Here is a 22,350-nt window from a genome sequence, read left to right on the forward strand (position 1 = left end):
TAGTGTGTACAGATCCTGTTCTGGACCTGGCCTCGCTCCTCTCTGGTACATGACTGTAGAGGATTAGGAGTTAGGAGTTTCTTCTATAGAGAAAGCTTGGTGTGTGTTGGGAAATCTCTGGGCGTTGTAGTCCGGATCGTCTCTCATCGATCTTTAATGTCACTCTTTACCTGACAGGACACAGAGACAGGGACAACAGGTTAATGACAGAATGACCTTTATATCAAAACTAGCTGATTAAAATATCTTGTTCCAGGGCCCTGAGTGACGAAATATGCCTTACTTGACTACTGATGTGACACAAGTCTAGATTAAATTAGGTTTAGCCTGATAGACAGATTGAAAGAAGAATGGTCAAAATATGTGCAGAATGACTGAAACAGCCCTTTTTATTAGGGCCTTTAACAGAAATTTTAAGTTTCATATTTGGGATCAAGTATGTTTTAGTTAAGTTATGTACAGCCTGTTTGCAGTTATAGTGCCATGCTAACCAATTATATGAGTTCTGCTGGTCATGGTCTCCACTCTTATTCACATTGCCTTCATTCAGACTAACTGTGAACTGTTATAGCACAACTTTATCCACTGCCATGAATCAATCATTAACCTGTTTTGAAGATAGATGACAACTAGATGATTTCTGACTAACATCACACTATCCTGGATTAGTTTAGTGGACAGTCCACTACCTGATTGGTGTATGCTTCCTGCAGCTCTGGCCTCTCCAGCTCCCCTGCAGGCTGTTTGGTGTTGTGACAGGCAGGACTCCAGCAACGAGCAGCTTGACTCACAGCGTCTGACAGAGACAGGTGTGGTCCCTCACACTGGGTTGTCTAAAGAATGGAAAAATTACTGTCACTCTCCATCTGAGAACATCCAGTCTTTACTGAACATTTCATCAGTTTCATCTATGTGCATCCAGGACAGAGAGAGGTCCAGGGTGTGTTTAGCTGAGCAGTCTTCCAACAATCGCCATCGTCTACCTGCTTCAATGAGTCCTTTCTCACCTGGACAAAGCAGGCAGCACTGTGAGAATCGTGTTATTTGATTCTCAAGAGCCTTTAACACAATCCAGCCTGTCCTGTTGAGAGAGAAGCTCCAGAAGATGCAGGTAGACATCTCCACATCTCCTGGATTACTGACTACCAGACTGACAGAGCACAGTTTGCATGGCTGCAGGGATGGGTGTGTCTGAGGAGCAGAACAGGAGCACCATTGGGGACTGTTCTTTCACCGTTATTGTTCACTCTGTACACCTCTGACTTTCAGTACAACACTGAGTCCTGTCATCTGCAGAAACTTTCAGATGACTCAGCAATTGTGGGCTGTGTCAGTGGTGGACAGGAGGCAGTACAGAGACCTGGAGATGGTAATGGACTTCAGAGGGATCAGACTGTTAAACACCATTTCCATTCCTGGAAAGGAACTGCAGGTGGTGGAGGGATACAGATGCCAGAGAGGACTTCTCTGGAGCTCATAGTTGGTTGTGGAGAGGATGCTACACAAACTGCTGAACCTCATGGAGGACACCTGGTATCCCCTCCACCACCTGCTGGTCAAACAGCAGATGCTTTCAATGAGAGATTTCTCAGTGCTGCTGTGACGAGGAATGCTACAAGAAGTCTCCCACATTTCACATCACATTTTGTATTACACCTGTTATATTTCATCTGATCTTTCAAGTATTGTACAAAGTACCAGTCAAGTTTGGACACACCTTCTCATTCAATGGTTTTTCTTTCCTACATTGTAGATCAATATGAAGACATCAAAACTATGAAGGAACACACATGGAATTATGTAGTAAACAGAAAAGTGTTAAACAAACCAGAATATGTTTTCTATTTAGATTCTTCAAAGTAGCCACCTTTTTGCCTTGCACACTTCTGGCATCTGGGTATTTTCTGGTGTAAACTACAGAACCTTATCTCAGCCATCTAACCAAAAAACTATTTAAAATACCCACTAACTTTGGGACGATGGAACAAGAAGTGCTCAAATGCTAACTTATTTCCATTCCTGCACCACTCTGTACCTTTGACAGAATGAGGTCTTGTTTTATGTGAGACTAAACCCACACTTTAACACTCTTAAACAGCACTGCTCACCTTCCTCCTCTTGGCAGGCATCCCGTGCAGGTAGGCATCAGACAGTGGCGGCTGGGCTTTGATCTTCCTCTGAGACAACATGTCATGTCTGATGATGGGAACCCATTCCTGTCCAAAACATTATATACAGTCATAATCCACTGAACAGATGGCCACTTTCATATGTACAAGTGATTAACAATACAGGTGTGGTCCAAATTTTGTATTGCACTTTTCAAGGAAACTCAAAGTGCTTTGTATGAGACAATAAAAGAATCTAAAATAAGGTATAACAAGCTACTTCAACTTTTACCACTAGAAATCATAATCTGCCATGTCATTGTGTTGGTTTTCATTTATCTTTGCTTTTTCTCTTTTACTTTCCTGCATGTTGTGGCTCTCTACAGTACTCTGCCACAGTCAGCATTGGTCTATACTGCCTATGAGAGCAGACAGCCCTGACTCTGTTTGATTAGACTGACCTGATACAGACTGGGTAAGATCAGCAGGCTACTTTCAGTTCTGAGCTTTGTAAATATCCTGTGCAGGGACTGGCTTGACAGCTGTTTAACAAAAGGCTTTTGCCCTGTATTTCCGTATAATCCTGGGAAACCTCATTCCTTACAGGCGGAACAGCTGCTGTCCACGGCTCCACCTCAGGGGCTGCTTCCTCTCGCCCTGTTGGGCACAGCAGGACACTGAGTCTCCCCTGATGAGGCAGTGTTATCTCCAGGAGATGTTCCTCTCTCTCCACTGTCAACTGACGAAGCCATGGCCTCCTCTGCTGTGGTGGCTGCAGCCGGAGACAAACTCTCCTCCATCTGACAGAGGGGTTGAGTGATCGTATGAGCTTTGCAGTGCTATATGACTGACTTAAATTTATACCGCAAAATAGCTGACTCAAACTGACTATACACAACACTATAGTATACTACTAGCATTTGTTAGTATAGAGCTTTGACACATACATAATACTTCTTAGTAGTGATCTATCTATAGAAAGAACCAAGCCTTACCTCCACACTGGGACTCTCTGATGGCTGTGGCATATCAGCCTCTGTCCTCTGGTTCAAATCCCCCTGAAAAAATATCGCAGTTTTGTAATGTTCATTTGGAACTGGGCCTAAATATTCAAACCTTGAGTTTAAACCTAAGTTGAACACAGTGTTGTTATGGCAGGGCAGAGTTGAAAATACACTATTTTGCTATGTTTCGATTAATTTAGATTCTCTCTTCTTTCTAAATGTGAGCACATTTCAACGACATAAAAACTTCCTAGCTTAAGTCTTCAGTTAAGATAGGGAAGTTTAAGATAATATTTTTTTACAATTTGGTATCACAGAATCCAATCCTAACTAACTTTAGGATTCCTATTTTATCTAAGTTTAGGAAATGATAAATACTCAGTCCAACATCAGTTATCAACTTTTATGTCTGTTAGCAACCAGTGATACTTTTCTCATCACATCTTGCTGAGATATTTTTGTAACCCATTCAATTTCTTATTATAAAAATGGAACAAAAACGACAATGGGCACTTCAAGACAGATGAGATAGAAGTGTAGAAAAACTAGAGATGCTCTTTTTGTAAAAATTTCCAACACTAACTTAGAAGATAAAAGAGAGGGAGTGGGCTAAGACACAGTCTCTAAAATGTCTGCTATGATCTGGGAGAGCCCCATGTGGCCAGGTCAACCTCTCCAAAGTTAGTCACACTTAGCTAGCTGCAGGATCATGGCCTGGGGTAACATGCATCTACTCACAAGTGTTTTGTCATCAAACTGCAACACATTGTTAGGGTTTGCTATAAGTAGTTCAATAAATAAGTTCCACTTGTTGACATTTTGTTGGCTGTGTAAACGCAACAGCTTTAAGGTTATCCTAAAGTTAGGAGAGAATATTAAAGACCTTTGGGAAGTTAGAAGTGTAATTCGCTGTTCCTTAGAATAGGATAGAATAATCAACCTAAGAACTATTCATCTGTAATGGCTTTTTTGGTCCTAACCCTCTCTGCAAGTTAGGAAGTTCCTGTAATATGGGCCCTGATCCTGTCTGTATTGCTTGTATAGAATAAAATCAATATGGGGCACTGTGGGTTATGAGGTAGATATTTCTGAACATTTATGAAATCCACTCAAGTACAGTAGTTGTCGCTGGCTATACTCACTTACAACTGTGTTTATTACCTGTGTATAGAAAACGTAGTGCTGGATTTGGTCCTCAGTAACTGGGTTGTGTTCAAGAATGACATGCAGCCTCAGAGACATCATACTGGTCAGCCAGTTGACTAGACTGGGATTGACTTCTGCAGACATCCTCCTCTACACAGACACACAGAGCCTCAGAAACATGCAGTAACATATAGCAGTCAACTTGAAACATAAGTAAAGCATAAACTGCTGTGGTTATAAACGATATATACTAACAATGCGGTGGTTGATGACTGCAGTAAGAGCTCTCTGTTCTCCTCCGAGGCAGTACAGGTTTAGAGCCAGACACTCAAACAAGCCCTGAGTGCACAGCAACAGCAGACGAGGGCCGAATGTGTGATCTGCACCAAGAAAAAGCCGAGACAGAATACCAGTTAAAACCTCGTCTTCACATCAGTGAGGTCTTACAGCTGCAAATATTTAAATGACTACACAATGTTCATAACAACACGATTATCAGCAAGATACCCTGAACATGAGAAACCACAGGCTCAAAGTTTTAAATTACGAGTGAAAAGTGGGTTCACTGCTCACTCTCATGTGAAATCAGTCCTAATCAGCCAAAAATTCTCAGTGACATTTACTTTTAGGGTTATAAGTTGCGTTTTATCACCTTTCTTAACTATAGATATAGATATTTAAGAAAGCTCCAGAGTTGCTGGAAGTCAGGCAGAAACAATCTGTGAGAGGGGAGTTGATTTGATCACTTACTGACAATGACAAAAACTGAATCACCTGCTGTTTCTGGAGAATCCACACTGCGGCACTTCTACAACTTTGCTTTTACAGGTCTTCAGATAAAACACACAGTCCTCAGAAGGCCTCAAGAGCCATCTAATGCAACTGAATCAAATTATCCACTACAGTATTCTAATTTGTATTTACATTACATTATAATTTTAATGGTAAATGGACTGTACTTATATAGTGCTTTTCTAGTTGTATCGACCCTAGTTGTATCGTGCTTTACACTACGCGTCACATTCACACACATTCACACAGCGCTTGCACTACTACAAAGCACTCTAGCACATTCACACACCGATGTTACAAACATGGGGGTTAACGTGGGTTTCAGTATCTTGCCCAAGGATACTTTGGCACCGCAGGAGCAGGGGATCGAACCGCTGACCTTCCGATTAATGGGCGACCTGCTCTACCTCCTGAGCCACAGCCGCCCCACTGAGCTGCCAGAAGTTGGGGGACCAAGGGGCCACTGGCTCCCCACTTTACACCCCTGCCCCAGATCTAGAGGTGTGTGCACTAAGTTGTGTGCCTGCATAGGGCTCCATTTACTAAAAAAATAAAGAAATTGATGTTGCTCAGTACTCTCGATTTCTGATATGAATCTGCCACTCTTGCCTCTTGCCAGAGTGATCAGTGAACATGTCCTCATACAGATCCTGCTGCTCCTAAGAGGCTGGGACTCCTCTGTAGCTCCTTTAAAAATCACAGATTGGAGTCATTTTAAAAGTTCAGTGGCATGAAAAAAGGTTTTCTCCTTGTCTAAAAAGTTCAGGTTAGTGCTTTGGAAGAATGATGCCACAACAACTCATTAGTGCCTGGAGGTGTTAGTTAAAAAATCACCTTGAGGGTCACTCTGTCTTCAGCCTGTATTCTAGTCACAGACTACTTCTCATTCACAGATGAGGAGAAACACTTCAAGTTGAGTCAGAGAAGCAGAGGATGATTCATTACCAGCTTTCTCAGGAGCGAGGTGATCAGCCACTGACTCCTTCTAACTGACTTACCATTGCAGCGCAGGATATGAGAGGCCATGTGTGTGAACTGCTGTCTGAGGAAGGACAGGTTGGTCTGAACGATATCCACTCCTTCCCGCACGGTCACTGTGGCCTAGACACAACACACACAACTCACTTATACCCACTGCTACATACCAAACACACAGTATGTAAGATGGATCGCAGTAGTCTACATGAGTCTCTGTGTGAATAAGGATGTCCTTACAAAGCTCTCAGCTATGTACTCCTCCAGTCCATTGATGAGCTCCTCAGCTGCTGTCTGCAGAGAAGACAATGTATTGAAGCCACAACTGTGATACATCAAATGACTAAATGATTAGATCCATACAGTAAACAACACCACATGAACTACTGCTGCTGAGCATCAACAAAACAAAGGAGCTGGTGCTGGACTTCAGGAGATTCAGGACTCCTGCCATTCCTCTTTGAGATGGTGGTGCAGGAGTAGAAATACCTGGGTGTCCATTTGGACAGCAAACTGGCCAGGACCAGGAACTCTGCACCTCTCCACAGGAAGGGCCAGAGTCAACTCTTCTTCCTGTGGAGGCTCCAGCTCTTCAACAGGGCTCCAGACTGCACCCATTTAGTCTAATTTGCCATTTTTGGAGACAGAGCAACACACTGTCTGTATGTAGTCTAACTGATTAGCTTTTGTTTGCCACATATCTTAAAATTTGGCAAATCCCTGTTAACTTAGCTACTAGCTGAGACGAACTAGCCCCTTCTGCTCTCTACAGACAGGGAATCACAGCGGCAGCAGAGGGAGGACAGAGGACAGGAGGAAGGACTGATGTCTGTGTTCTTCAGTCTTTCTAAACTTCACTCAGTATTTAGTCAGGAGTATTATTTACTTTAGATTTCTTTCCAGCAAGATATTATTGAGTTTACAGTGACTTTGCTGTTGTGAAGCTGTCAGTTCTAATCCTGTTCTCAATTTGTGATATGATAATAATAAAAAAGAAATAGAACTCATCTGTACAGCTGGTTAGCGGCTTCACCCTGACTTGGGAGGATGAGCAGATTCACAGTTCAAATCCCTGCACAATAATCCCTGTTTAGCCAGTGTTATTTTTTGATCATTCATTTTTTATGGCACACAGTGTGAGCACTCACAAAAATGTGTAAGATTTCTACTGTTCTTCTTACTGTTAACTTTTTGCACATTTGCATTTGTACAATTTTCTATTCATCTACTGTGCATTCATTATTATTACTATTATGAATTATTTTTTACTTATGTACGTAATTGTTGCATTTTTATACCTCAAGACTTTTAAAAAATTTATTGTCTAAATACAACCCTCTATACCTTACCAAGTCTTAATAATGCTCCTTGCTCTGTATTACCTGCTAACACACAGCATTATGAGCAAGTGAACTGAGGAGCCCCACAATAGTGCATACAATGTCAAGAAAAAGTCACAGAGCCCTTTCAGAATGATCTGTTTTTCTGCATTAACTGGTCATAAAATCTGATCTGAAGTCCATCTAAATCAAGTTAAGACAAACACAATGCGCTTAAACTGAGGACATTCAAACACTTATTTTGTATCTCTATTTAACATGCCCATTAAACATTCACAGTGCTGGTGGAAAAAGTAAGTTAAACCTTGGGTTTAATAACTGGTCAAACATCAAGCTCTTCCAGTAGTAGTATCAGACCTGCACATATCAGCAACATTACTTTATCTAGGAAAATATAGGGCAGATTTACTCAGATACTCATCACTAATCAGTACTCAATAAACAGATTGTTTGCATGAGGCTAATGTCATGTCTAAACAGGAGGGGTAGTATAGGCAGCACAAAAAGTGACATTGCCTGTGTGGATGACTGGACTGAATCAAATCTGTTCTGTCAGATGTGCAGGTCACAGTCTATTGAAAAAAATATCTGAAATGTTTTATGTAGACATTCCTTTAAGGCTAAATAATACAGTTGATCGGGACAATGTGAAAACCCAACTGTAACAACGCTAATCTAAGTAACTCAGTGTGTGAACAAAGAGTGAGGAGCTCTCTCTGTAGTACTTACAGCTATGTTAGCATCACTGGGCTCTCTGCCCTGTAGGTAGTGTTCAGTGAAGAAGTCAGTGAGCTGGGGTTGGATTCGGCTCAGAGGCTGGGCATTCCCATGAAGCAGTAGCACCATGTCCACCATGGAGAAGCTCTGACACACCAGGGACAGCAGGTCACCAAAGAAGCCTGCCAGGATGAGAGCTAATTTATCAGTATACTAATAACAATGGTAAATGGTGTGAAATGTGAATGAACTTAGTTCTAAGAACATATTTGGATGGTGATATGTTTTCAATGTTTTGGCATGATGCCAGCAGATTGGATTTTTAGTACAATAGTGATAAACTTGTTAACTAAAAGCTGCAGTTACATTCTTTCTCCTGATTTGTGACTCACCCACAGCATCACCAGAGCCAGGAGTGAACAAGTTGCTGGTCTGGGATAGTCTCTGGATGAATTGAGCAATGCTCTCTCCACTACCATGTTGTGCCCCTAAAGAGCTCATCATGGTGGACAGAACTCCCTGCACAATACCAGTGAACAACTCTGGGCTCAGAGAGTCTGCACCTGCACCGCTGCTCGCCTGGGGTGGGGCAGGACTGGTAGATATGGGAGGGGCTGGAGCACCTGGTGGCTGTGAAGAAACAACCAAGACTTTTAATCAATGAGTTCAGGTTCATCTGTTTTAAGTTCCTAGATTGTTACTCCCTTGCTGGACCTACATGTGTGTATTGGTATGGACTGCAGTGGTTAGTACAAAAAAATATATTATAAACTGGGAAGAATTATGCTCTGCATTGCTGGGCATATGCTAAGGTATGGTCCTAGACTAAGGTTTGTAAAGAGAAAGCAGGTGTCATATTAAAGGAATATGAAAGTTTAAATAATAAGAGACAGGACACATAAAAAATAAATACATAAAAAGATTCTTTACCTTTTGTCTTTACTGAATAGGGAAAATTAAGGTGAAGTCAGTAAGACAAGGGACAGAGGGGTAAGACATGCAGCAGAGGTCTCTGGCTAGAACTGAATTGAACTGGAGAAGTTGCAGTTATATGATATGCATCTCATTCACTAAGCTATCAGGACTCCTGGAACTTCAGAATAATCTTAAGGATGATTTAAAAAGAAAAAATAGTGTGGTACAGTTAAGAAAATCCCCATATTATGTAACAGACAAATACTAAATATTGGTTTCATATCCCATCATGTTTTGTGTATAAGACATATGATATATTGTACTATATTGACAAAATGTCTGAATTATCAGAAGAGTAATCAAAAAGCTGCAGCCTACACATTTTTGGTGGTTGCTATAATCTCCTTTTGCCATAATGTCCTCTTCACATTGATTGTTTTCAGGTTTTCTTAGTTTTGTTTAGCATTTATTTTAACATAATCATTTTAAATAAGATCGATCACTCAATGCCACATTTTCTGGCCCTCAATTGACAGAGGAGCCACCAAATACGCATTCAGAATCCACAACACTGCATGCTGCAATATTCGACTTCTCTGTAGCACTATATGAACTCACTGGTGTGAAGTCTGACATGCCCTGGAAAAAGCCGGGCATCCCCGGCAATGTCACAGTGATGGAGGGAGCTGGTCCAGAGCCGGGACCCCCTGGCCCTGCTGCACCTCCCAGCAGAGAGCTGAGAAGCTGGGCCAGATTTCCCTCAGGACTGCCCTCTGCTGGTTGGCCCATGGAGGTTGTACTGGTGGTGTGGGTGGATGTCTGTCCAGAGGTGTTGGCAGAGGGATGGGGAGAAGACATGGAGGACAAAGAAGGAGTAGAGAAGGAGGACTGAGAGTTGGTGGAAGAGGAGGCAGGATCACCTGGAGGAATTAAAAAAAACAGAACAAATGGGAGCAGCCTAACCATACTGGCTGTTTGAGACAGATATCAGTATTTAAGAGTAACAAAAATTGATGTATCAGCCAATAATATTTTATTAACATGAAAACATTACTTAAGCAAACAATCCTGATATGGATCATTTAGATTAGACTTTAGACTTGAGATATACACTGATCAGGCAAAACTGATAACTGGTTTTAATGTTGAGACTGATCAGTGTATACTGAGTGGGACATTTTAGAGAAAAAAACTCTGTGACAAAAACAGAAATCCCACACCTACCAATTTTTTAGACTTATCAGCTGACATATATGCCAATACTGATATATCTGCTATTGGTCTAGCTTTAAAAATAAGCTGTGGCTAGTGAGATCCGAGACACCCACACAGTCTGTGCACCGACACAATGTAACTGTAATGCACATTTAACAAGTCTCTGTAAGCCCTCATGCTGAAGGTTCTGGGTTATTTTCCTGTGTGGAGTTTGCATGTTCTCCCTGTGCCTGTGTGGGTTCTCTCCAGGTTCTCCAGCTTCCTCCCACAGTCCAAACACATGCAGGTTAACTGGTGACTCTAAATTGTCTGTAGGTGAGAATGTGAGTGGTTGTTTGTCCTTATATATCAACCCTGTGATAGACTGGTGATCTGTACAGGGTGTACTCTTCCTCTCACCCAATGTCAGCTGGGATAGGCTCCAGCCCCCCCAAGACTCTTATGGATAAACAGTAGAGATAATGGATGGATGGGTGGAAACTACTGAATTTTTTAAACACATTCAAAAATCTGACATGAGTTTGTAGGATCACTTTTGGGGACAAAAATCTGTCAGGGTTCACAAACGTGCCTTTTGTGTAGCATGGTCTCCAACAGATCTTGGTTAGGTGTTATCACATGAGCTAAGTATGAGCTGTGGACATGTCATAACAAGTGGTTGTATATGGGGAGATCAAACATTGAGATACTGAGCATGTTCCATTTGCTAAAGAGGGGCATGGAATACAGTCAAAAGGTCCAGAGGATGTTTGCGTGTGAACAGAGTAGAGAATATTCTACCAAACACAATCATTAGAAACTAATAGCAATATGAAAGTCAATAAGAGCTGGTTCACAAACATAATGCACTGTTAGTTTGGTGTTATATGTATCCGTCTGTCGGACTCACTTTACTATCATACACTACCTGTACTAGAGTGGAGAAAAAAAAACAACAACGTATATTTTATCTGCTGCTTTAGCTGTAGAAATCAGTTGCTACTGACCTGACTGCCCTGGCATCAGGAGCTGTCCAACCAGACCACTGATCATCTGGGTGAGGGAGGAGGGAGCCAGAGGTGTGCCCTGCTCACACATCAATTAATCAAGAAAACATCTGTCAGTTATGAAATATTTATGAGTTACAGCCCTACATGTAGTTAACTCTCTAACCACTCTGTGCTGGTGCACCTGTCCTGGCTGTGGGCCTGTGGGTACAGTGGCCCTCAAGTTGATGGTGGCTCCCCTGGTTCCCATAGGCTGAGGGATGCGAGGGGAGAAGGATGGTCTGGTGATGACCACCCTGGCCTGAGCAGGATGGGGGGGCTGTGAGAAGGCAGTTGCCTCAGCATTGGGTGTTGAGGCAGGGCCAGACACCATCTGTGCTGGGTGGCCAGCAGAGGCTGCAGCAGCCATAGCAGCGGCTTGGTGAGAGATCTGGTGCACGATGGCCTGCATGAACTCAGGGGGCAGACCTGGGAAGTGGACAGGTGTCAGTCCTGGATACAGAGAGAGGGTCATCTTGAAAAACAGATCTTTGAGTATCTCCACCCTAAAATGATCTGAGCCACAGTGTCTCAAAAAGATCAATTTCATAAAGGAAGAGACAGTTATCATAGCAACAATCTACTCAATCACAGAAGAGCACTCACCAGGCTGTCCGGGACCTGCAGCATTTGGCTGTCCTGGAACCTGAGAGCCAGCAGCTGACTCACCTGATCAACACAACAAAAGCAGACAGCCATCAGCGTCACAGAGAGGATGGTGGGGAGACAGGGTGGTGCTACACTTATCCAACAGAACAACAAAGAACTTCTCACAGGCACTGCTTCAAATGCGATATATAAATAAGATATATCTGCTTCTTCAGTTAATGTAACAAACTACTTTCCCTTACAGGCTGACATCAAATCCAGTTTTAGCTCATGAAATAATGTGTGTTGTGTTGTATCAACTGCTGTGATTTTATCTTGTCAAATGAAGAGATACCTCGTATTTGAGTTTTCATTTTAGACTGATTCTGATGGCTCACACAGTGGAGAGACAGGACAGAGAAACAACCTATGACCACACATGTGCCTTATATGGCATTTATATGGGACTTTTGGCTTTTGGCATCCAGTGAATTCACAGACTAAAACCCCTTGCTATAATTATTGAAATTGTGTAGCTACAGTATAGCTCTGTATTTAAATAAGTAAACCACTGGGGTTAAGAGGGAAATAAACAACACAATAATCAACATTAAAAAAAGAGTGTAACCACTGTTTTAGAATAGATTTTTATATTCCTTAGATGCATTATATCTTTGTCATTTGCAATACTGTATCATTTATATAGAGGCAATGCATAATGCCTTTTGCTTCTTTTTGACCACTTGTCCAAAAACACAAAATCCAAATTCATAAATATGCAAAATATATTTAAAATAAATGATATCATGATATTTTGTTTTCTTTTCCAATATAATACTTTCTTCATTTTTTATTTTCATAGGCATTTCTTTATTGTTTTCCACCATAATTTACAGTGTAAGTGCTACTGCAGATAATCCTCACAGTAAGAGGTTCATTGTTTCATTTGTCTGACTGACTGTGGAATGCAGCACTTTCTCACACACACACACACACACACACACACACACACACACACACACACACACACACACTCCATCGATCCATGTCATTCATAATTCCTGTTGAGATAAATGGGATATTGGCTCTTTAAGACAAATCATAGAAGGCTATGTGACCATAGTATAGTCAGGTTCTGTAATGACAAGGCAGCACACATACCATCAATGTTCATTTGCATCATGACTACTGGCTCCATGGTCTGGTGGGTGATCCGGATCACTCGAGGTCCCCCCTGTCCCTGTTGATGAGTGGTTCCATTTGACTGTAAAGGTGGAACCTGGTCAGCAGCCTGTTGATCTGATTGGCTGTGGCCCTGAGAGGGCTGGCGTTGTCCTTCAGTTGCCTGTCTCCCATTAGATGCCATGGTTACTGTTGTCCCTAAGTTTATCTGGAGGAGAAAGACACGTTAACTTCATGGTCTAGTATGACTCAAGTTAATAACATGGTGATTTAAAGTTTGAAAATACAAAGACTAGGTTGTCTGTTTAGACAGCATTAGCAAGATGGAGGAAAAACAGCACAGCATGATAAACTGCACACTGGCAATGTTTAAATAACTTGAAATTTGAACTGCAAATAGTCATTAGGGGCCAGTTTAACCCAGTTCGTTACAATTCATATTTCAAAGATGAAGTAAATGTGAGCAAACCTAAAATGTATATTATCCAAAACATTATGTATAAAACTATTTATTTATATTCAGTAATAGCGTATTCAGTGTGTCTCAGAGTTTTGCTTTTAATTACAAGAACTGTCTACAGGCAGCATATAATTCAACATATGCTCACTTTATTAGAAACAGGAGACAAATCATAACATGAAAATTTACTACTTTTTTTACTAAAATTTGGCCTTTCTATCAAGGAAATCTACAATTGCTTCTATAATCAACACAATTAATTCTGTTCAACAAATGTCTTGGAAGTTTGCCTCTACTTTCCCTGGGATTAGATCCAGAAAACTTCATAGATAATTATTAAGAAATTATGCATCCATCAAATAAAGCATTAGTAAATATTTTGATGGATGTCCACAGTTAGGAACAATAGTTTTAACATGTGTTTTCTCTTCATATTTAGTAAATGAGTTAGAAAATGGAACTATTCATCTGTCAATGTGCACTGTGAAGCCATAAACAGATGTACAGGTGAGTTTCTGTTTCTGCAAAACCCATCAAGCCACATCCACAACCTATTCACAAATAGATAGTGTCGTATTTTCCACTGTCATTCCACACAGAAGATGAGTGTGGTGTGAACCTACTGGAATGGGCATGTGTGGCAGACCAGCCTGGAGCAGGACCGGGTGGGTGTAGTGGGCCATGGGGCGAACCACATACAGGTGACGTGGAGGAGAGGTTGCCAGGTTACAGCGTAGGTCACCAAGGACAACCAAGGTGTTTCCGAGGAGACGCAGAGCATCTCCAACCAGGTTGAGAATGCGCTGATCCTCCTCTCTTTCCTGGGTCTGTGAATAAAGACAGACTTGTTATGAAAACAGTTACAAGCAGAAAATGTACTGCTTTGTTAGCACCTGTCAGATGTTTTACACAAAACAGAACAAAGAACATACTTATAATTTACCTAACCTTATATCTTATCAGTACTGGGTCTAAAAGCATTAAGTTATAGAATCATTCAAATCAAAAGCATTATTTCCTTGGGAGCATGAATGTGTTGAGTAAATTTCATGGAAAGCTGCTTATCAAATTATAGTGTAGTCTAAGTGAAAATTTCAAGAAAAGGTTCAGAGTTTATCAAAATCATTTGTCATTATTCTCGGAGGACCAGGAATGTCTATAACAAATTATGTAGACAAGTCTCTACAAGTCTCTGGAACTCGGCTCATCAAACCATTCAGTGACACCTTGTACCCTATGGATGGGGGCATTCTCATCCTGGAAGAGACCACTCTCATCAGGACAGAAATGTTTCATCATAGGATAAAGGTGATGACTCAAAAGAACTTTGTACTGATTTGCAGTGGCCCATGAAGAGAACTGGATCCCCTCATTATGAGGGTCAAGCATTCAGACCTGCATTGTTCTCTTGGTGTTCACCATGCAGGCACTTGCCCACTTGTCAAGAATATGGTAAGGGATGACTCATCTGACCATATCACTTTTTTCCACATCTCTGTAGACCAGTGTCTGTGGTTTTGCACCACTAAACTTTAAAATGTGCATTCATCTTTGTAATGAGGTTTAAAGAGCTTTTATTGTTGATGGCCTGTTCTTGCTGACACAGTCTGATCACATCCTGCATGACATTCTCAGTCACCTGAGGAAGAATTGCTCCTCTGTATTTCCTTACATCGCATTAATGCAGAAATACCACAGTCATCAAATGTGTTGACCACAATTTCCAACCCTATTTGCTGATGTCTTTCCTATAGATATAAATGCAGATGTCCCTTTAGTCACGGTTACTATTGAGACACCAGCCAGTTGAGCAGTCTTTGTAACTAAAGCTCCTGAAATCTGTGCCCCAACAAAGAACCCTCTTTCATGTCATCTTGATACAAGAACTGTTGTATCAAACAATTACTTTTATGTCATTGTTTTTTTAAAACAGCTTCTGATGGGGACTAGTAATTAATAGGCCCAGTATGTAAGTCAATTTTGCAGGCATGACAGCAGACATGACTGCACATGGCACAGCCATCCAAAATCCAAACTCACAATGAACGTGTCCCAGATTAATATTACTAGGGACAGACCAATTATCGGCTGGGCCGGCGCCGATTATCAGCATTTTGACGCATATCGGCATCGGCCGTTTTTCTTTTTAATTCGATGGCCGATAAGAGATCAATTTAAAATGCGGTTATTTTGCCTCTGATGCAGCCGCGCCTCTCTGTCTGCAGTCACTACTCTGTCTCCAGCATTGTCCCGCCCACAGCACCATCTGATTGGTTACACACAGAGCCATGGCAACAGCTAATCAGCAGTGAAAGATGTGCATGCACAGTGCTCACACACAGAACAACTCTGCTTTTTGCACCACAATCTGGTGCTGCTCAATAGGGACTACTAATTGATTTGAGACTCACATTTCTGTGCAAATTTTATTTAACTTTGTTTTATTTACTTTATAAAACTTCAGGAAGCTATTTATTTATTTATTCATTTAAAATTTCAGTTAACTTTATAAGAGATACTGCTGAGCCTGGGAACTCCCTGCACTTTTTGTTTTTGTTTGAACTTAAAACAAAGATAAGTGAAACATAAAATAACATTACAGTTATATTGAAATTTTGGAAAACTTTACTGTAGAAAACTTTAAGGAGCTATTTATTTGTCTAAGTTTTCATTTAACTTTATAAGACATGCTGCTGAGCCTGGGAGCTCCCTGCACTTTTTGTTAGAATTTTAAAACAAAGATGTCTATTGTCTGAAAAGCTGCTTAAAAAACATATGCTTAAAGGCATTTAAACAAAGTTAAGTGTTGGAGTTTGTATTATTCAAAATTTTGACGCCAATATTTTCACTTTTACTGCAAATGAATATCAGCTCCAAATATCGGTTATTGGCCTCCTTGACTACTAATAATCGGTATTGGCCCTGAAAGAACCATATCGGTCTATCACTAAATATTACATACTAAATCTATGCAGTTGTTAGTATTGGTGCATCCAAACTCCCTTAACTGCAGCCACATTTCCTTCACCTATGTCTTTTCCTTCTATTATAGTCCCTCCCACTGAAGGCATGATAAGAAGGTTGACAAACATCTGCAAATTTATTAAAAATCTGCATTCTGTTTTTATACTGTGCTCAGAGCAGTCAAACCACAGTGTGTACGCTGACTTCACTGTTCAGATGCTGAACACACAGGGACCAATAATTTAAATTATAAAGCACTATTTCATTTAATACTCATTTGCTTCTGCATTGACTGCATGACGTTCATGATTCAAAATCCAGGTTTTGATTAAAATGTTTTATAAAGTTTTGTAGAAAGATTTACAGACAAATTGTAAATTATGTAAGTAGTTATCACATGCAGACAATTGGTCATGGTTCTTTTGTGAATCAAACCTACAGTCAACACAGATCCACTATTTTTAACTGTGAATCTGAATCTGAATCTGTGAGTCTTGAGCCAGTGCTCTTCTCTTAATAAGAGCATTTAAACAGCCTTCATGATGGCAGATTTGTTGTTGTCTGCCTCATGCAGTTGTACTTCCCCCTTACATTGTTGTTGTAGTCTGCTGATGTCGCTGCTCCAAGGATTGAGTGGGTCCTCTCTATGAAGGGACGTAACCTCTCCTCCACCCTCCTGACCTCAGAGAGAACCTCCACAAATTCTGCTGGACTTGGGTGACTGAGGACAAACACAGGACAGGAAGAGTCAGAACTACAAAGGCTCAGCTGATGAACACTGGTGTTCAGGGATATCTGTGTTCATTTCCTACAGCTCTGAAAAAAATTAAGAGACCACTGCAAAATTATCAGTTTCTCTGGCTTTAGTATTCAAAGGCACGTGTCTAAGTAAAATGATGCTTTTGTTCTAAAATACCAAGATAATTTCTCTGTAATTCCAAATTAAAATATTGTAATTTAATGCATGAAAATCAATACTGGTCAAAATAACAAAAAAGATGCAATGTTTTCCCTGACTCTCGCCCAAAATCACCTGGGATTGGCTCCAGCCCCCCCCACGACCTTTAAGGATAAGCAGTATACACTGATCAGCCATAACATTATGACTGCCCGCCCAGTACTAAGTCCCCATTTTGCTGTCAAAACAGGCCTAACCCATCAAGGCATGGACTCCACAAGCCCTATGAAGGTATGCTGGTATCTGGCACCAAGCCTTTAGTAGCAGGTCCTTTTAGTCCTGTCAGTTGTGAGGTGGAGCCTCCATGGATCGGACAGCACATCTCACAGATGCTTGATTGGAGATCTCCTCAAACTCGTTGTTGTGTTCCTCAAACCATTCTTGAACCATTTTTGCAGTGTGTCAGGGAGCATTATCCTGCTGTTTACATGAAGGGGTGTACTTGGTCAGCAGCAATATTTGTAGGTGGTTCCTGTCAAAGTCACATCCATATGAATGGCAGGACCCAATGTTTCCCAGCAGAATATCGTCCAAAGCATCACACTGCCTCCACCAGTTTAACCTCTTCCCAGAATGCATACTGGTGCCATGTCTTCCCCAGGTAAGCGATGCACATGCACCCGACCATCCACATGATTCATCAGACCAGGACACCTTCTTCAATTTCTCTGTGGTCCAGCTCTGATGCTCATGTGCCCATTGTAGGCTATTTTGACAGTGGACACGGGTCAGCATGGGTACCCTAACCAGTCTGCAGCTACATAGCCCCATATACAACAAACTGCAGTACACTGTGTGTTCTGACATCTTTCTATCAGAGCCAGCATTCACTTTTTCAGCTACTTGAGCTACAGTAGCTCTTCTATTGGATTGGACAACACAAGCCTGCCTTCACTCCCCACATGCATCAATGAGCCTTGGTCAGCCACGACCCTGTTACCAGTTCACTAGTTTTCTTTCCGTGGACCACTTTTGATAGGTCCTGACCACTGCAGACTGGGAACATCCCAGAAGAGCTGCAGTTTTTCCTCTGACCCTTGTTGGGTCACTCAAATCCTTACGCTTGCCCATTTTTTCTGCTTTCAACACATCAATGTCAAGGACAAAATGTTCACTTGCTGTCTAATATATCCCTCCCACTGCCAGGCGCCATTGTAATGAGATAATACATTTTATTCACTTCATCTGTCAGTGGTCATGATGTTATGGCTGTATATGATGGATGTTAATACCAGGTGTTACTAGAGCCATTCAGTCCACAACTCTGACTTACTTGGGCCCAGTGTTGGTTGGTCCCTCAGTCTGGGTGGAGGTGGAGGATGATGGAGCAGGAGGAGAGCTGGCGTTCATGGGCTGTGACGCTGCAGCAGAGGAAGACAGTGACAGGGAAGGAGAGGACTGAGGCACCTCTGGATCTGAATGGGAGCTGCTGTCACTGGACACTCCCTACAAAACATGGACATATCCACACTCAGTACTGTGGTCTGTTCTGTTGGTTTGTTGAAGTGACGTAAACTTGGAAACTGAAAGCATCTGAATAGCCAGTGAGCTCCTGGGGAAATATGAAGAGCTATAGTGTTCTTTATTCTCCTCTCTTTTAAAAGAAAACTTGGCATTTTTGCATGCTTTTAGAATCCAAAATCACAAACTTCCTTCCTTGGTTAAATGGAAATGTGCACACACAATACACACACTAGCTGAGTCAGCAGACTGTATCAGTTTCCCTGGGATATTTCTCCAACATTCACTGACAATGAACATGTGAAATAATATTTTGAGATTAAAGTTATAATTGAAAGAGAAAACAGATATGAGAGAGGGTATGTTTTGAGAATAAAATGTACAGTATGTTGTGATTAGATTGCATAGTTTAGATTACGTGTACATGTTTTAGCTTTTCCTGTCCTTGTATATACTGCGCAATGACAACTTGTGTCACTTTTACCAGCATTTGTATAAGTACTGCTCCAAGCTGCCTGTCTGTCTGTAGCCAAACTCATTCAAAAAATGATCAATGACCTCCCAAGGTAAGATATGTAATGACAGTGCTATCAGGTTGTAAATTACATCCTGATTATCAAAAGCAGAATGTGTACTGGACCTCCAATCTGTGGATCAGAGACTGAGCGTCTCTAAGCAGGTTCCCAGCCAGCTGAAGTCTCATCCGGGGCTCACTGTGCACTGACTGGTCCAAGTTGATCTGCATGTCCAGCGAGCCATTGCCCTACAGATACAAGCATCTGTCAGCCTTACAGCAGGAGTGAGACAGAAGGGTTAGAAAGATCGATGAAATGAAGACTTGTGAATAATGAGCCTTTACCCCAGAGCTGGTGCTGACTCTGGCATTCCTTCCAGCTTCACCAACTCCAGCCATCATCTGCTGAACTGACATCTATAAAACAAATTCCAGCTGTAGAAAAGCATGAAACTGTTCTTCTCTTCAGAGAAGTATAGTGAGGTTTTGGTTTGCATGCAGCAGGTTCAGCCCCACCTGGATCTGCTGTGGGTCCATAATATTGACAGGCAGATTGAAGGTCCCCAGCATCACATAGCTGTTGCCATTGCGGTCATGTGGTGCACCCTGGGAGGAGGCATGGCTGCTGCTGCTTGCGTCCTCTGCCCCACCAGTGGAAACACCCGGGCCCCCAGATCCGGACATGTTGGCCTGAGGTGGGGCTCGCTCCACCAGATGGATTACTTTCCCATCTACATCTGATGAAGAAACAAATGAATGGATTCCATTAAATACTGTAAAAACATTTACTGGTTAAGTAATGTGATTTGTTGCTTTTCTCTTTTTCATTTGATAAAATGACTATCTGTGGTATTTTTCAGTGTTGGTTGGACAAGAGGAACATTTTCATTTGGGCTTCGGTAATTTGTAATAGTAACGTCATTACTGTTAAGAAATCAAATAATATTGCTTTAGATAACTGTAGATAGCATTGAACATCTATACTGGCAGAATATTTTTAAACATCCTTATCCCTGTGTTTTGTCTACAACATATAAATCTTCAAAATCTTTCTTTGCAGGATGTTGACAGCCGCACTGTTACCTCAGGGGAAAGAAACTGTTCTTTAAATTATCACATATATTTTGTACTGAAATTTAAAGGTAAAATGGCAAAACACAAAGTCAGCTGCAGCCACATACTGGTCAATTACCAGTTCTATAGCTTGACTTGCTATTGTCCTGCACAGATTCGCTGACTAATGCATTGTGTATCCACAGTAATTAAGATTTTTAAGGTGTTATTCATCAATTTCACCAGTTTCGAAGGTGTCGATCAGCAATACAGCCATACAAATCAGTTTTACGCTATGGATACTTACTTACCCTTAAAATATGATACACATACATAATATACAGACATAAAGACAAATATCATTGATTTGACACTGCTGAGGTCAGCAATAAAGCTGAAAAATTTGCAGATAATGAAAACACACACTGTTCATCCTCATGCTGTGACACTACGTGCTGTGTAGCCTTCCTATGTGCAAACTGTAAGTTCGCAGATTTCATTTACTCACTGTATTCATTCAGTGTTCTGTCATCTTGCAGCACTCTGCCCTGGTAGATGAGCCTCTGTTTGTCCACTGGGATCTCCACTGACGATGCGATGTGCTCCTTGAATTGCCTCACTGTTAGCTGGGGGACAACACACAACACATTGCCTGGCACTCACACGGGAGGGAAAGAGGGAAGTCTAAACAGAGCAGTTTTAAATTCAGAGTAAGCGCGTTACCTCGCCTCTGACTTTGTAGCTCCTGCTCTGGGAGTCCAGCGTCTTCACAGTGACTTCAATCATGTCGCTGGACTCTGCCATATATATGAATGGGTGAAATAATGAAGTTGGATTTGTAAATTGAGTTTTATCAATCCACTGTTTACTGTTGTTGCATTAGGGATTGAGTTAATGTAGGGGATGGGGAAAGAGAAACTAAGCTGGAGCTACTTCACATTGCTAGTAACCTTTAACCGCCATATACTATGATAACGTGATAAAAAAATAATTTAGACAGCACCTACTTTCAAACAACTCCGGGGCCTTGTTGTCGTTGTTAGGTCGTTAAGCAAGCTAACTACCGTCAGCTAATCCCAGTTACCGGGAGCTAAGAGTGATACCTAGCTAATCTCTCCAGGTGAGATCCTTGTCTACGTTCAGCGGAAAAACGGTTTGGGTTATTGCTTTTGATTAAAAGTCTGCCTCCACAGTCGGGGCAATTTTTAAAAAACGAGACCGCTTGATTAGAGCGTGAGCGCATTCAGATTTATCCTTCAGCTAATAAATTTTTACAATAAACCACAGTTTTGAACTGCAACGTCATAGGACCCCAATGACGTAGAGAGAAGCGCCTGTTTCATGCCTGAGCGCTTTTTGAGTCGTTGTTTTTGATAGCTGTCACAAGGAGTACAATTTATTTATCCTATGTTTGTGTTTAATATTATAATTATTACTCAGAGAAGAAAGAAAAGTAAACAAACAAACGTAGTATTAATTATTAATATGATTACGATTATTATCATTATTATTATTGTTGTTGTTGTTATTACGGTAGAAAATGTTGTTGAAGAAGGCTACTGAAGATGCGATGGAATGCATTTTGTATTTTATCGTATTCCTCAGACTTTCATGTTAACACCACAGACTTTATGTCTTTATCACAGTCACTGAGCCGATTGCGTCTCCATCGATGAGATGTCGCGTGTTTTCTAGGACACACCTCACATGATGGTGTGTGTCTGTATGTGTGTGTGTGTGTGTGTGTGTGTGTGTATGTGCGTGCGTGTGTGTACGTCAGTCTGCAGGCGGCTCCTCTCAGAAGTGTCGGTCTCACGAACAAGTTGAGACAGAAGTGAAGGTGTGGCAGCAGTCATGAGGAGGAGGCATATTTGTGCCATTCAAGTGTCACGGTGGAAACTTCGTAGGACTTTTCCTGATGTCTATCTTCACT

At 41.4% G+C, this 22,350-nt stretch overlaps 1 protein-coding gene across 1 annotated transcript; it reads right to left on the bottom strand.

The window, feature by feature from the left end:
* Positions 1 to 2,108: 2,108 nt before the first annotated feature.
* Positions 2,109 to 21,221, bottom strand: LOC108879442 (large proline-rich protein BAG6). Its single transcript, XM_018670719.2, has 22 exons — positions 21,141 to 21,221; positions 20,926 to 21,043; positions 19,881 to 20,101; positions 19,710 to 19,781; positions 19,491 to 19,613; positions 18,663 to 18,835; positions 17,023 to 17,152; positions 14,091 to 14,294; positions 12,987 to 13,215; positions 11,844 to 11,906; positions 11,383 to 11,690; positions 11,199 to 11,277; positions 9,616 to 9,917; positions 8,475 to 8,712; positions 8,095 to 8,264; positions 6,266 to 6,319; positions 6,049 to 6,151; positions 4,514 to 4,638; positions 4,274 to 4,408; positions 3,104 to 3,166; positions 2,713 to 2,908; positions 2,109 to 2,216 (listed from the first exon to the last, which is right to left on the bottom strand). Exons 1-21 carry the CDS (start codon positions 21,219 to 21,221, stop codon positions 2,744 to 2,746), a joined length of 3,156 nt encoding a protein of 1,051 aa, XP_018526235.2. The 3' UTR covers positions 2,109 to 2,216; positions 2,713 to 2,743.
* Positions 21,222 to 22,350: the final 1,129 nt, after the last annotated feature.

Source organism: Lates calcarifer, unplaced genomic scaffold (assembly GCF_001640805.2).
Source record: "Lates calcarifer isolate ASB-BC8 unplaced genomic scaffold, TLL_Latcal_v3 _unitig_666_quiver_2076, whole genome shotgun sequence".
Lineage (NCBI taxonomy): Eukaryota > Metazoa > Chordata > Actinopteri > Centropomidae > Lates > Lates calcarifer.